Here is a 13,412-nt window from a genome sequence, read left to right as displayed (position 1 = left end):
GTATTTTTTGTTTGCTTTCATTTAACTTACAGAAAGTAAAACACAAAAAAACCAAAACAAAAAGAAAACAACCTCGACTAGTCAGTGTAAGCTTGAAGGAACATCTGGAGCTCTCTACTGAGGAGACAGAAACTAAAGGAGGCAGAAAGAGGGAGAGGGGGGAGGAAAGAGGCAGAGCGTTTCCCCAGACAACCATACAAAAATTAAACAAAAACAAATTCCTCTGAAAAAATATTTCTTTTAAAAAGCTCTGTTGGCAAAAAAAGACAACACGGTTTGCCCTGAGCAGGTTTGGCCTTGGCAACAGGAAGAGGGAGGAGGAGGGTGGGTAGCTTTTTTTTGTTTTTTTAACATTGGCTTTAATACAATGATGTCATCAGAGCGACGAGCTACATCACAGACCGATGACATCAGGAGAGGAATAAGGAAATGGAGTTGGGTTCAGATTTCATTAATTCATTTATTAACTCCTCATGTTTTTATTGTTTTGTAAAAAAATAAAATAAACCACGCCCACATGCAATGGAAAAAAAAGTTAAGGAGAGACATTTATTCTCAGGAGGAAGAGGAAAACTGACGTAAAGTCTGCAACGTTTTGTTTTTTTGAGCTTTTCCAGACTGGTGATGCATTTACTGCCCACAAACAAGAGTTGGAATTTAGAGTTCAGATGGTTTCTTTCCTGTTAGCACAAGTTTAGGTTGTTCCCCCCCCCCCCATTTTAAATGTAAACTGTGATGAAACAAACAAATAAAAAACTGTCTAGCTGTATATTCTGATGGAAGATTTGCAGGTTTCCAAAGAAGGCGAAACATCCTCTGGTTCCAGCTTCTAAAAATGTGAGAATCTCTCTGCAGCTTCTTATTTTAATAGCTAAACAAACTCTTTTATACAGTTGATGGTGGGACGAGAAAACAGATACTTTTCTGTTAAAGTGTTTTCTTCTTTCCTGAGTTCACAAAAAATAAACGTGCTGCCATTAAACCAAAAGAATAAGACTGCGGCAAAAACAGAGGACTAAATGGAGGCTGTAAGTTGTTGATGACAATGGGAAAAAAAATTTGGCTCAACTTGTGGAAATGAAAGTAAAAAAAAAAAGCAAAACAAATAATTAATGAGGCGTTTTAGACAATAACGGATGTCAATTTGGCAGGCGACAAGCGAGGAGACCAGAGTCAGAAATGGGACGTGGCCCAGAGTGAAAGTGGGAGGAGGCAGAGGGGGAAGAATTGGCAGCAGGGATGAGACATTTAGACTGAGTGGATAAGAGGTCAGCAGGGTTTGCGGGGGTCAGGGAGGGGTCTCTGCAGGCCCTCATTCATCATCGTCATCATCATCCTCGTCCTCGGGGTCCCTCTTCCTCTTTTCTCCTTTGGCTGGAGACGAGTCCTCATCTGCAGGAAGAACAATGGGAGTCTTTTATTTGGCTGATTAGTTACTACTTGGCTACACCTGACTGAACCAACTCAACAGGCACCATCAGATATAAATGAGCGTTCGAGTGTTCCTCAAAACAAAGAGAAGTAATAGTGAGGAAAAATACAGGTTTACTCACCATCCTCCTCCTCATCTTCATCATCGTCTTCTTCCTCGCTGTCCACATCTCCGTTCACCTCTCCATCCTGCAGGGACAAAGACTGCTGATGCAAACTCACAGTGCCTCTTCCGAATCAGTCGGAAAGTCAGAGTTCCCAGTTGGAAATGTGTTGTGGAACGCTCCCTCAACTCGGGATTACCCCGCTCGGAAAGTCAGAGCAGACTAATGTACCACAAGCTAACAATCAAAGTTTTACTACTGTTTACTGAACGTAAACTGTGAACATTTAAACTGTGCTGCAAAAGCTGTGTATTTTTGACCGACTCAGCCACGCGCAGAACACTGACCAGCCTCTACTCATGAACATGAGAAAAAGCATGATGATGTTTTACTAGTGACGCCTGAATGGTTTTACTTTGCTAAGAACCAAACAAATCCTGCCTTTCGTTGCTTTTACTGGAACCACCTATAGTGTGTGGGGTTGTTATAGCAAACTGTGCTTGGCATACAGCTTTTCGTCAGACTTTGTGTACGTGTTTTCTCGCCGTATTGTTTTTAAGTGTAGCCAGTTTCCTTTCTTGTTATCAAACATGACGACTTTTAATTTTTGTGAACAAGAATTAAGGAGACCCTCTCCTGACTCATCAAGGGCACCACAAGCTTCCCTGTTCCTTTCCAAGCAATCTGTGTTTAACCTACAGACTCCTGTCGGGTTTTGGAGGACTACATGAAAGCACATGTGTGTACCTATAAACAAACAGAGCTGTTGTATTATAAATTATCCATATGGGTGTTTAACTGCACGGGTCTCCTGGTGGGAGCCAACCTGCCTCCAACCAATCCCAGCGTGCCTGCAGTCACTTTGTCGAGGAGTTTAGAATTAATTATTTATATATGCAGACAGATTCCCAACATGCTGCAAATACTGAGCAACTCTTGTGTCCCTGAATGCAACCTGTCTGCAACACGTCTCTGTGCAGTATGGCACTTAACTGGTTGCATTCTGGTTACATTTCTGAGGTTCTGCCTGGACTTTTCAGAGATTCATCACGAGCTGTAACATGTAAACGCCAACGTAACCTCATTAAATTGCAGACTGACTCCATCTTATTGTAGTCTTAATGCACCAAATTCACAGGACAGAGGGCATTTGACTGTGATGCTGTGATGAAAGTGGTTTTAGACAGCATGTGGAGGACAGACGAGCAAATACGTCACAGATAAACAGAAGACACTTCGCATCTCATTTTCCCTCCTTTCATCGTTCTTCAGCATTTCTATGTAAATGTTACTGATTTAACTCCAAACTCACCTCATCACCGCTGTCGTCGTCTTCGTCGTCCTCCTCAGCCACTACGTCTTCTTCATCCTCCTCTTCCTCTTCCTCAAAGTCCTCTGACTCGCCCTCTGCAAAATAAAAAGAACTATCTTAATATTACTGTCGCTTTAATTTTCTCTCAGTTTTCTAGAAATCAAACCTTCACCTTCTTCGTCCTCATCGTCGACGCCGTCTCCCTCGCCCTCGGAGTCGGAGGCCTCGCAGTCGTCGATGTCGTAGCCGTCCAGGTAGGTGAGCTGGGGGAGCAGCTTGAAGATGGACTCCCTGTAGTCGGCCAGGTTTGTCACCTCGCAGTTAAACAGGTCGAGACTCTTCAGCTGGGGCAGCTTTTTCTGGAGGGACAAAGACGGACATCCGGTCAGTTTTCTGAAAACATTTTCAAAGAACTAATGAAGAAGTACAAAGTGCTGCCCTCGTTTGGCTACAGCACACTGTGTGCAAGTTTGCTTTGGACATAATACTGACGACCCACAGCTCGTGCACTATTATGTCACTACAAGCTGAAACTGCATTATGGACACCTGAGACCAGCACATATATTGTATACCTACATGTCAGTATAAGGATAACAGAGCTGCTGACTGTCGTCCATGTTGGCTGTTACTATAGAAACTGTTTGTTTATATATACATATATAAATGTGTTTGTGTTTCATGCTGTTATATGATTTACTGATGGTTACAACCTATTCACATACAAAAGCACACAGCAGTGATCTGTCACTTCTTTTTTAAATAACGATGTAGACTCCACCCACCAGCGGCTCCAGGGTGCTGATGTCTTTGAACTTGTTCCCACTGAGGTTAAGGTGCGTTAGGTTCACCAGCCGCTCTGCCAGGACCTCCAGACCACCTGATATCCTGTTGTCACTGAGCTCCAACTGCAGAGACACAAAGAAAAGCTGTGAATCAAAAAAATCAAACAGAAATATATATTTTTTTTTTTTAAAAACCTGGTGATATCGCAGCTTTATATTATTACATCATTAGTGTCTTTTACTTTTAGAGCGCTGACAGGACAAAAAGAAAGACACAAAAAGCCATCAAACTGTGTGACAGTTGAAGCCAAACATAAAGCTTCTCAACCCTCTGCTGCACCAAAAAGCAAGCAAAGTATACCAGAGGCAGCTGTCCACAGGCTACGTAACTGAGAAATTCACCAATAACAAACCAAACAATCAAATTTGAATCACCTTTCAGAAACTACAAAGAGAAAACGTGCTGGAAAAGGAACTGAAAGCTCTGCAAAGCTGAACATCTGCACCTTCTTCAAACATTTACATGAACATCTGGTTTCCTGACGCTCTGCAGGCCCTCTCACCTTTTTGAGTTTGGCCAGCTTTGGGATGTCTGCGACGCTGGTCAGGCCGACGTTGATGAGGCTGAGCAGTTCCAGATTCGAGAACTCTTCTGTGATTCCCTCGATCTTTCCTTCGCTCGAGCGACAGTTATCCAGGACCAGCTCCTGGACCTGAGGGGAGAGAAGGGACAGCGCGCCGTTAATCCAGCATGGCTCAAAGTCGCCAACCGGGTGAAAGAGTGGATAACTGTAAACACTATTTCTATTTTAAGCAGCATGTGAGAAGAGTGACACATTAAACTGGTTACAGTTTGACTCTGTGACTCTTCGCCACTTTTAACCCTGAATGTTTCATGTTTAGCCTCCAGATTTCAACATATCATTTTCAATTTTTGCGTGATGGTTGATACAGTAACAGCATGTTGTAATAAAAAAATAATAAAACATCAACATTTTTTTTGAATACACTGTGTGCTCTTGTATGTTTAATCTAGTTGAGCTTTTCCTCTCTGCTTACTCTGTTTATGCAAAAATAAAAACTTCCTTATAATAATCTGCAGTTGTGCTTCAACACATACGCAGGTATTCATAGGGTTTATGTTAGGGGTGGGCGGTATAAACGGTATACGGTAGAAACTATATAAATTTGGCCAGTGTTAGAGATTTTGGCTATTCCGCTCTACCGTGCATGTTGATGGTGTCATCAAGCTGCGCCTGTTTTGGTCGAAAGCATGGCAGTGGCTGCAAACAACATCATCTGCAAATTATGGCGGGCGACAGTAAAATCAAAGAGACGAAGCACTTTTGGAATATGGGCAAAAACTGTGCTTCCTCCACTTCCCTACCATCTATTCATTAATGCTGCATTCCATCACAGCTGCTCTATTCTCATGTTGTTGCAGTATATTAATGACTAACCTCGTATTGTGGATGGATTATCTCAGTTGTTCTCCTGACTGAAGTTTGGTCTGTTTACAGCATCCTGCCATGCGACTGCATTTGTCCCCAACCACTAGAAACCCCCATGTTAACTTTTATCGAGTGGAAAAGAAGTTGGCGTTCATCCTTCAGCTTTACTGTGCTAATCTTATACTAACGTGGCTGTTTTGCTAGTGATCACGTAGCACATCATTATATACCAGCTAGCCCAACTTCAGTAACCCTACAAAAGTGACTGCTGTTTAGTTTTCTGTCTTCATTTATGTTGGAAGTGATAGCAGAGCTGTACTTTTTAAATTTGTTTAGAAATCTCTCAGTCAGAACATGCTATATCGTGTTTAGGTGGAAAACTAGTGAGCTAACTTCTGGATGCCTGGATGTTAAACTTAGTTGTTACACCTGGTAGAGCAGAACGCTGATCATTTTATTACAGATGAAAGAATTTAGACAGTTTTTCAACTCTCAGTGATGCTGCAGTGATCGTTTGATTTTGGGACCTGAACCACAAGGAGTTTAGGACCCAGATTACTCCGCGAGGCTCCTGACTACAGCAGCCGTAATGCTCCAACAATCCATCAAGCGGTGCAGCTTCGTAGCTTACCAAAGTCGTACTAAAACATTTTTGACAGATTTCTGAGTGCCATGTACCACATAAAATCAGTTCGAGGTCAGTGAGCACAACCAGAATTCATACACAATCCACACTGTTGATTTTTGAGAAAATGAAAGGATTTTAAGCGTGCCTTATAGTGTGTAAAATACGTTATACAGAAGAAAAGAACATATTGCGATATATATCGTTACCGCACATGCTTTAAATCAGCTGTCTCCAACCTTTTTTGCGCCACGGAGCGGTTTATGCCCGACAATATTTTCACGGACCGGCCTTTAAGGTGTCGCGGATAAATACAACAATAGTACCATTACCGAAAAAAAAGAAGATTTATTCATAACACACGTGAAAAGACCCAGGAATACAGAGTTAACGAAAAAAACGATAACAAAATAACGCTGAAAACCGATAAAAACCCTGAAAACCATACATTTCACACCGAGCCTCAACTCTTGCGGCCCGGTACCAAACAACTCACGGACCGGTCCGAGGCCTGGGGGCTAGGGACCGCTGCTTTAAATTATATCTTGATATGGATTTTAGGCCATATTGCCCAGCCCTAGTTTATGTTTTGTTTTTTTCCCCTGTGTGTTTTGATCCTTTGTTCACATGTAAACAACTTTTTAGATCACCGAAACTCTCCCAAGTTTAAGTTCTTCAGAAACTCCACTTCTGCGTTTACATGTGGATGAAGAATCTGCAAAATCAGTCGAGCTGCCGCTGTAATCTCGTTGTCAGCTGGTGACATGAAACAAATCTGTAACCTCAAATGACTCACTTGATGGTTTGATTAAATAGCGAGGTCAATGTGACTAATTCATTTTCCTTGTACTGAGCACTGCCTAACGGGTAAGGTGACTTACTTAGAAAGCGTGGTTACCCACAGAAGCAGCGCGAGAACATGGGAGTTTCCACGGCGTTTTCGTTGAAACATGTCAGTGTTTCATTGTATGATCACAGCGCCTCCCTTGTAATAAAACCCAATCATCCCCTACGTATAAACAGGAGGACTTTTGCAGAATGTTAAGCTGACACAAGTTACCCATTTACTGGCTTGCAGTACTTGGGGTCATGTGGAAAACAAGCAAAAAAAGAAAAAAGAAAAAAAAAAGACGTCCCTTCACCTCAAACTGATGATTCATTCAATCAGTTTTTCAGTCTATATGTACCTAAAACAGAGTTCGAAAAACACTGCATACCCACAGACACCATAAAAGATGGATGAAGTTCCGGTCTATAAGATGCAGTCTTTTTAGTCACCACCAGAGGGCAATAACATATGGCAGCTTTTTACTATTAAATAGTGGTCTGTATTAAAAATATGCAATGGCTTAATTAATTAATGTGCTAGTATTCCGGTCGTAGTAGTGACATTTATTTTCAGCCCGATTTAAAATGTACAAAAAGCATAATCAGTTAATAATTTTCACTCATTTGAATAATGTGGACAAAACTTCAACATTTTTTTTCCTTTCTCTGAGTGCTGCCTTTAGTGGGCACCACAGCAAAACCTTAAAGTGTCCACCTCATACCTGAATTTTGCTTCAGCTGGAAATCTGGAATAACTTGATAACTGATCACCCTATACTTTTCATCCTCCTCTGTGGTCTTCCTCTTTTCCTCCTGCCTGCCAGCTCCATGTTTATCACCCTTTGTCCAGTATATCCACCATTGCTCCTCCTCACATGACCAAACCATCTCAGCCTCCAACTGGCTTTCCAACTTTGTCTTCCAAACCGCGCAAACCGAACTGTCCCTCTTGTGTTCTCATTTCTAATTTTGTCCTAACCTGCTCACTCAAAACAGAAACCTTAACATCTTCAGCTCTGCCTACTGTCTTTTTGACCGTGCCACCATCTTTAAACCATACATTGCAGCAGTTCTCACGACAATCTAGTAAACATTCCCTTTCACTCTTGAACCTATCACTCCAACCACATTAGCCCAATTAAACATTACACCAACTCCAAGAGTAGCTTTCCATGATTTTTATTGGTTCAAAAACTTCTGAAATGGCCACAGTAGGGAGATTGGGGACAGCCAAAAGGAGAGAAAAAATAAGAGAGAGAGAGAGACACTGCCTAATACCTGAGCATTGAGCTCAGAGATGACCTGTACATACATTGCCCTCAGTATTTAAACCTTTTGTAATGTTTGAAATACAACAGCATTACATACAATATGTTATTTTCAAAAACCACCAAAACACTTTAGGTGTATATCAGTTTATTTGTTGTAAATCTCGTCATTTTCAGTTGTTTTCAAAAGAAAAACAAACTAGGACGCAGAGGACAGAGGACGCCTGTGCGGTTTCATGTTGGAACGGGGCCCGACCGAGGCTCTGTTTGTAAACTCGTAGGCAACACGTGACGCTGCTAGTTAGCTCTGTTGCTAGCTGCGTGTTATTACCAGCCCCTCCGCTCCGCGGAGCCCTCACTTATCGACCCAAAATGATAAGGTACTGCGGCGGAAAATGTCTCTCATTACGGTGGTTCTATGAGAAATGATATGAGTAAACGAGTGTCGTAAATTCGGGCCACAACGACTCAGCCACTTTATAAAAGTAGCGCTAGCACGCCGCTGGCTACGCGCCCTTAGCGCGTTTACGCTCGCTGGATCCGACTAATCTCTGGAAACGCGTTTTCGTAAACAGTTATTTTTAAAAAGTGACTCGGTGAGTTGCAGAAAAATATTTTTAACAAAATATTAACAAGTAAATAGAATGTTAATACGCAATGGGGGGTTTTAGAATTAAAATGCCATCTATCGACTTCGAAATAAATGAAATTCTAGAATTAGCCAGGCCCGAAAGACGTCGATTATATTTTTATTTCCCGATAAGCAGGCGGTTTTAAGTTAATTTTCATGCGTGGGGATTTTCATTTAAATTTTAATAACTTTCAAGAGCATCAGTAATATGAATAAAACGAGAAATGCGTGGGCATAAAATGAAAACAACGTGGTAAACAACTGCGTGACTGCGCTGTTTGCGAGCGGCGATAACAGCTACTTAGTTGAAGGGAAGCAGCTAATACAAGAATTTCGCAGACTTTGTGTTAGCTTAGATCTAAACTTTTGCTTTTTTTTAGATATGCTGTTTTTTAATCACTTTTCCCCCCTCAAGCTGCAGACACGCTGCCATGTGCTCGCCACCCCTCCTCCTGCCGGTCTACAGCAGATCAATTCCAATAAAGAAGCACACAACCCGAGAGACTCACCTCCGAGGGCGACCGGTGCCTCAACTCTAAGGAGACCCTCTTCTTCATGTCCATTTTCCTCCGGTTTTTCCTGGCTTTGGTTCTTTACGTTATGGAAAGCTTGTTTTCTCTCTCGTCCTCTGTTCAGCATCAACACGCGGAACCGGAGTGAAGCTAGCCACAATAGATACTCGTCATTTCCGGGAACGGCTTTCAAAATAAAGTTGTGGTTACGTGGGTATAGCGGAAGTAGAAACATGGCTTATTCCGCCCAGAGGTTCGCACACTTTACATTCAGGCCATGCACTCTATAATTCATCCACGTATATGCACTTATTTCGTCTTGAGATTATCCAGCGCGTGTGAGAGTTCTACGTTTCATCTCATTTTAGCGGGAACACACGAAACCTCCTTTAGGTTCTAGTGTACTCGCTTTAGCTTGACGCATGCTCGGAACGTTCCAGTGGCGCATGTGGAAAATTGGGTCAAGCCGTATGGTGCATTGAATGCCTGAGTTATAAATTAGATATTTAGCCTTCGCACAGAAAATGACTAAAAATTAATACAAATAGGCCAAAACATTTAATTGCGGACAGTATTTTTAAACAGTGATAATAAAACTGATTCAAGACTGCTGGATTCCTTAAACCTTACTAGATGCTTTATAAATTCACCAATTTTCCTGTGATATAGACAGTTTGAGTTTTTTCAGCTTGAGTATGTAAATTTCGAGTTTCTGAGGTGGTCTTGAACATATCAGATATTGATTTGTAAATGGAGGGAAACGGCAGCAGTAGGGAAACAATACTCTACAGCGCCACTATACTGTCATTTGGAATCATTACACAGATATAAAAAGTCGACCACGTGCAGTAACTTAACTCTAAAAGAAAAATCATATCTCATTTATTTCCACATTAATATAAACGATAATGAAGAATTGCTTATCACTAGCAAAAAATGTCTGGCATGTGAGATAATTCACTTTCACTATGACTTTATGACATTTTCACTACACACTATAGCCTTCACTTATTTATATTTATTGTTATTATTATTATTGTTATTATTATTATTATTATTATTATCGTTGTTGTAGCTTAATGCATCATTGTGGTTATCATTTTTAACTTACAACATAATATATTAACAGTAATTTTGAGAAAATGTGATTAAAATGCAGATTAAAACTGTTTGCTCATGAATTCATTTTTTTCTTTGACCTGCAAATTATGTGCTATAGACTCAAACCGAAACATTTCCAATATGAAATTACAGGAAGGATTTTAAAACTAGCAATCATTGCTGGTTGTTGATGCAGTTCCACTTTTGTGCAGTCAGTGGTGCTGTAGCTCTTTGTCTGATCCCTCCGTTTATCGACTCATTGTGAAGAACAGATTGGAGCCTTGTTTGTGCCGTGTCATCATAGTGTTAATCTTTATTGTCATTACATTGTAGTTCATCTTCACGACAAGCAGTTATACATACAGTGGTCTTAGATTATATCATTGTCCAATACAAGGAGAGCAACAGTTAGAGTTAGTATCACAGCTAGATTTTTTCCATTGACCAACCCCACCCCCAACCCCTCCCCCAAAATACCCCTTCATCCTCCCCCCAATCACTACCCCTCCCATACTCTACACCATACACCAATGTATTGACGACCGTCAAATATGTCACAGGTGCCTAACCATTAAATAGGACACAGGAATAAATAAATAAATAAATAACCAAATCAATACATACAATACATATATAAATAAATAAATACCAACAAGGTGTGTATATATTAACATACACACAAGTAGCTCACCAGAGGACAGCAGGTTCCAAAGTCATAGGGCCATTTCATACAGCCACAAGGCATAAAGTATGATTATGTAACACAGCCACAGTTCAGACCCCGGCCACATTATTACACCCCAAAAATCATGGTGCAGAGATTAGATTTAGTTTTGCAAATGTTTCTTTGAAGCAGGTCAGCTCTCAGAGGCAGACCCGCTCCCTTGGGAGAAATCCTTCTGCTTGAGTTAAACCTCACAGGTGGAGCCTCAAAAAAGCAAAAAACAGCTTGAGTTAAAAATAAAACACCAATTTTTATTTAAATATACTGTCATCCTTGGTGCACAAAGGAAAGTAGCTTACATTAATTTTTTTTTTGCAAGTGGACACTCTACACCTCAAATCCTAACCTGTTGATCAATCAAGTAGTTAGATCAATCAAGCCCAGTTTATTGGTGTATGCGGCCGTCTTTGAGCCAAGCAAGACAATCAATTCTTTATTTCTCCGAGATAACTGGCTGTAGCTTCAGGGGTTTCACATCACTCCAACACTAATTCTGAAGCACAGAGAGTATATTTGCTCACTGGTCACTTTATTAAGTACACTTTGCTACTACCGTACTGGGTTGGACCCACCTTTGCCTTGAGAGCTGCATTGATTCTTCATGGCATAGATTCAACGAGGTTCTGTGAACATTCCTCATTTATTTGGGTGCATATAAAAAGAAAGCATTGCACAGTTGCTGCAGATTTGTCAGTTACGCCCCCATGATGTGACTCTCGTCTTCCACCCAAGATGCTCTATTAAATTGAGATCTGGTAACTGTGGGGAACCATTTGAATACAATGAACTCTGATCACCCATCAGAAGACAGTCAGCATCAATACTCAGGTAAGCAGTCACATTAAATGATGCTCACCTAGTAGAAAGAGCTCAAACTTTGCCAAAAAAATATCCCACACTATATCACTCTATCACCAGCCTAAACTGTTAATACAAGGCAAGATGCTTTGTTTATGTCAAATTCTGATCCTATTGTCTAAATATCACAGCAGATATTGAGACTGATCATATCAGGAAATGTTTTTCCCTCTTCTATTGTCCAATTTTGGTGAGCTTATGTGAATTGCTATCTCGGTCTCCCGCTCTTAGCTGAAAGGAATGGCACAGTGTTACTGTTACTGTTGCGTTCCTATCAGCTCCAACCTTTGACCTTAACGAGACATTTTCACTCAGGGAACTGCCACTGACTGGATATTTTGTCTTTTTTTGGACCATTTTTAAAAACCCTGGAGATCCCTGTGTGGCAACAATGCCACATTCAAAGCCTTGTGAATATTGTTTCTTCCCTCAGCATTATCTAAGTATTCATAGTCATAGTGCATAAAGGCACTGATTTGCTGTCATGTGATTGGTTGATTTTATATATGGGTAACAAGAGGTTAAACAGATGTCCATAATGAAGTGGGAGGTGATATTAACTATTGTATCTTACTGTTAAATTATACAACATATTTTTTTAGTTCATTGTTGCTGTACACTGGTGGAAACCATCAGCTATGAGAAGCCCCTAAATCTTCTAAAGCTACTGTTAGCAAGAAAATAATTAAGCCTGTAATTTCTCCAACCAGTTATCACAAGACACCAATAATACTTATACAATTTCGCAAATGCTTTCTTTTAGGTTATTAACCTGCTTATTAATACATAATTAATGTAAAATGACTTTTTTTTAGCAGAAGTCCAAATGTAAAGTATATTAGAATCTGCCAGCTGGTGCTTCTCAAGTTTAGCCCCAGACAATGATGGTGTTTCTCCTTTCAGAACAGCTGTACCTCTGAGGAAAGACTGGAGACCTGCAGCTTTTGTTTGGAGTGTCATGACTGATCTCTCAACTGGAGAGGTGAAACTGACTTTAGGTAGGTAATGTGGCCTAGGTCTGACTCTTACCAAGGTGAACAGGGGAAATGGAAGGTAACACTGTACAAGTCCCTCATTGAGGTTAGAATACATGTCGCCATAGAGGGCAAATCGCAGTGGAAGTGAAACAAAAACAGCAAAAATAAAAACATCATTCAAAGAAATACAAAAAGTCTTAAAGCACTTTGTAAGTTGAAGAAGAGTGCCATATGAATTTTCAACAGGTCAAAGAGTACAATAACTGAACAACAAAAAACAGAAGAGTAGCAGAGTTAACCTAGGTTCACTGCACTGCAAGACAAAAGCCAGCAGGACGAACATCTCCCCCTTCTCTTTTTCCCTTTTTGAATGTTTTGACTTTTAAAAAATCCATCTCAAAAAGCAGACGTGAAGCGGTCCAGTTGCATGCAGCTCACACACATTCGACAGGCAGACTCAGAAAAAGCAGGTTTTCAGACACAGAACTTACAGACAGAATAAAGTAAAAAGAAAACACTGAACATATGTTTGCACCAACCAAACCTCCGTCTTTTACAAAAACCTGTAACATTTATGCAAAAGCAGGTATATGGCAGAAAAAAAAATGAAGACTGGAAAGAGATTATTATAAAGTTTTATTTGATGATTGTATTGTTGTTTTCACGCATGTGCTTTGGCAATGGAAGAGATGTCTTAGCTCTTTCACAGATAGATAGATAGATAGATAGATAGATAGATAGATAGATAGATAGATAGATAGATAGATAGATAGATAGATAGATAGATAGATAGATAGATAGATAGA

The 13,412-nt window shown here is 40.5% G+C and overlaps 1 protein-coding gene across 1 annotated transcript; it reads right to left on the bottom strand.

The window, feature by feature from the left end:
- Positions 1-557: 557 nt before the first annotated feature.
- LOC102195584 (acidic leucine-rich nuclear phosphoprotein 32 family member B-like) lies at positions 558-9,737 on the bottom strand. The gene is made up of 7 exons (XM_005752627.1): positions 8,944-9,737; positions 4,195-4,344; positions 3,632-3,754; positions 3,020-3,206; positions 2,848-2,942; positions 1,554-1,620; positions 558-1,392 (listed from the first exon to the last, which is right to left on the bottom strand). Exons 1-7 carry the CDS (start codon positions 8,995-8,997, stop codon positions 1,313-1,315), a joined length of 756 nt encoding a protein of 251 aa, XP_005752684.1. The 5' UTR covers positions 8,998-9,737; the 3' UTR covers positions 558-1,312.
- Between the last annotated feature and the right edge of the window lie 3,675 nt (positions 9,738-13,412).

This window comes from Pundamilia nyererei, unplaced genomic scaffold, assembly GCF_000239375.1.
Source record: "Pundamilia nyererei isolate P.nyererei 1_Seehausen unplaced genomic scaffold, PunNye1.0 scaffold00369, whole genome shotgun sequence".
Lineage (NCBI taxonomy): Eukaryota > Metazoa > Chordata > Actinopteri > Cichliformes > Cichlidae > Pundamilia > Pundamilia nyererei.
The sequence above is the reverse complement of the archived record's forward strand: the minus strand, read 5'-3'. Positions and strand labels throughout refer to the sequence as shown.

What these genes read in the sequence shown, in the direction of transcription:
- LOC102195584 (XM_005752627.1), bottom strand. Translation starts at nt 8,997, where the DNA reads ATGGACATGAAGAAGAGGGTCTCCTTAGAGTTGAGGCACCGGTCGCCC. An exon ending in GGCACCGGTCGCCCTCGGAG is followed by an intron (nt 4,345 to 8,943) that starts GTGAGTCTCTCG and finishes CTCTCCCCTCAG; the next exon opens with GTCCAGGAGCTGGTCCTGGA. An exon ending in TGAAGATGAGGAGGAGGATG is followed by an intron (nt 1,393 to 1,553) that starts GTGAGTAAACCT and finishes TTCTTCCTGCAG; the next exon opens with ATGAGGACTCGTCTCCAGCC.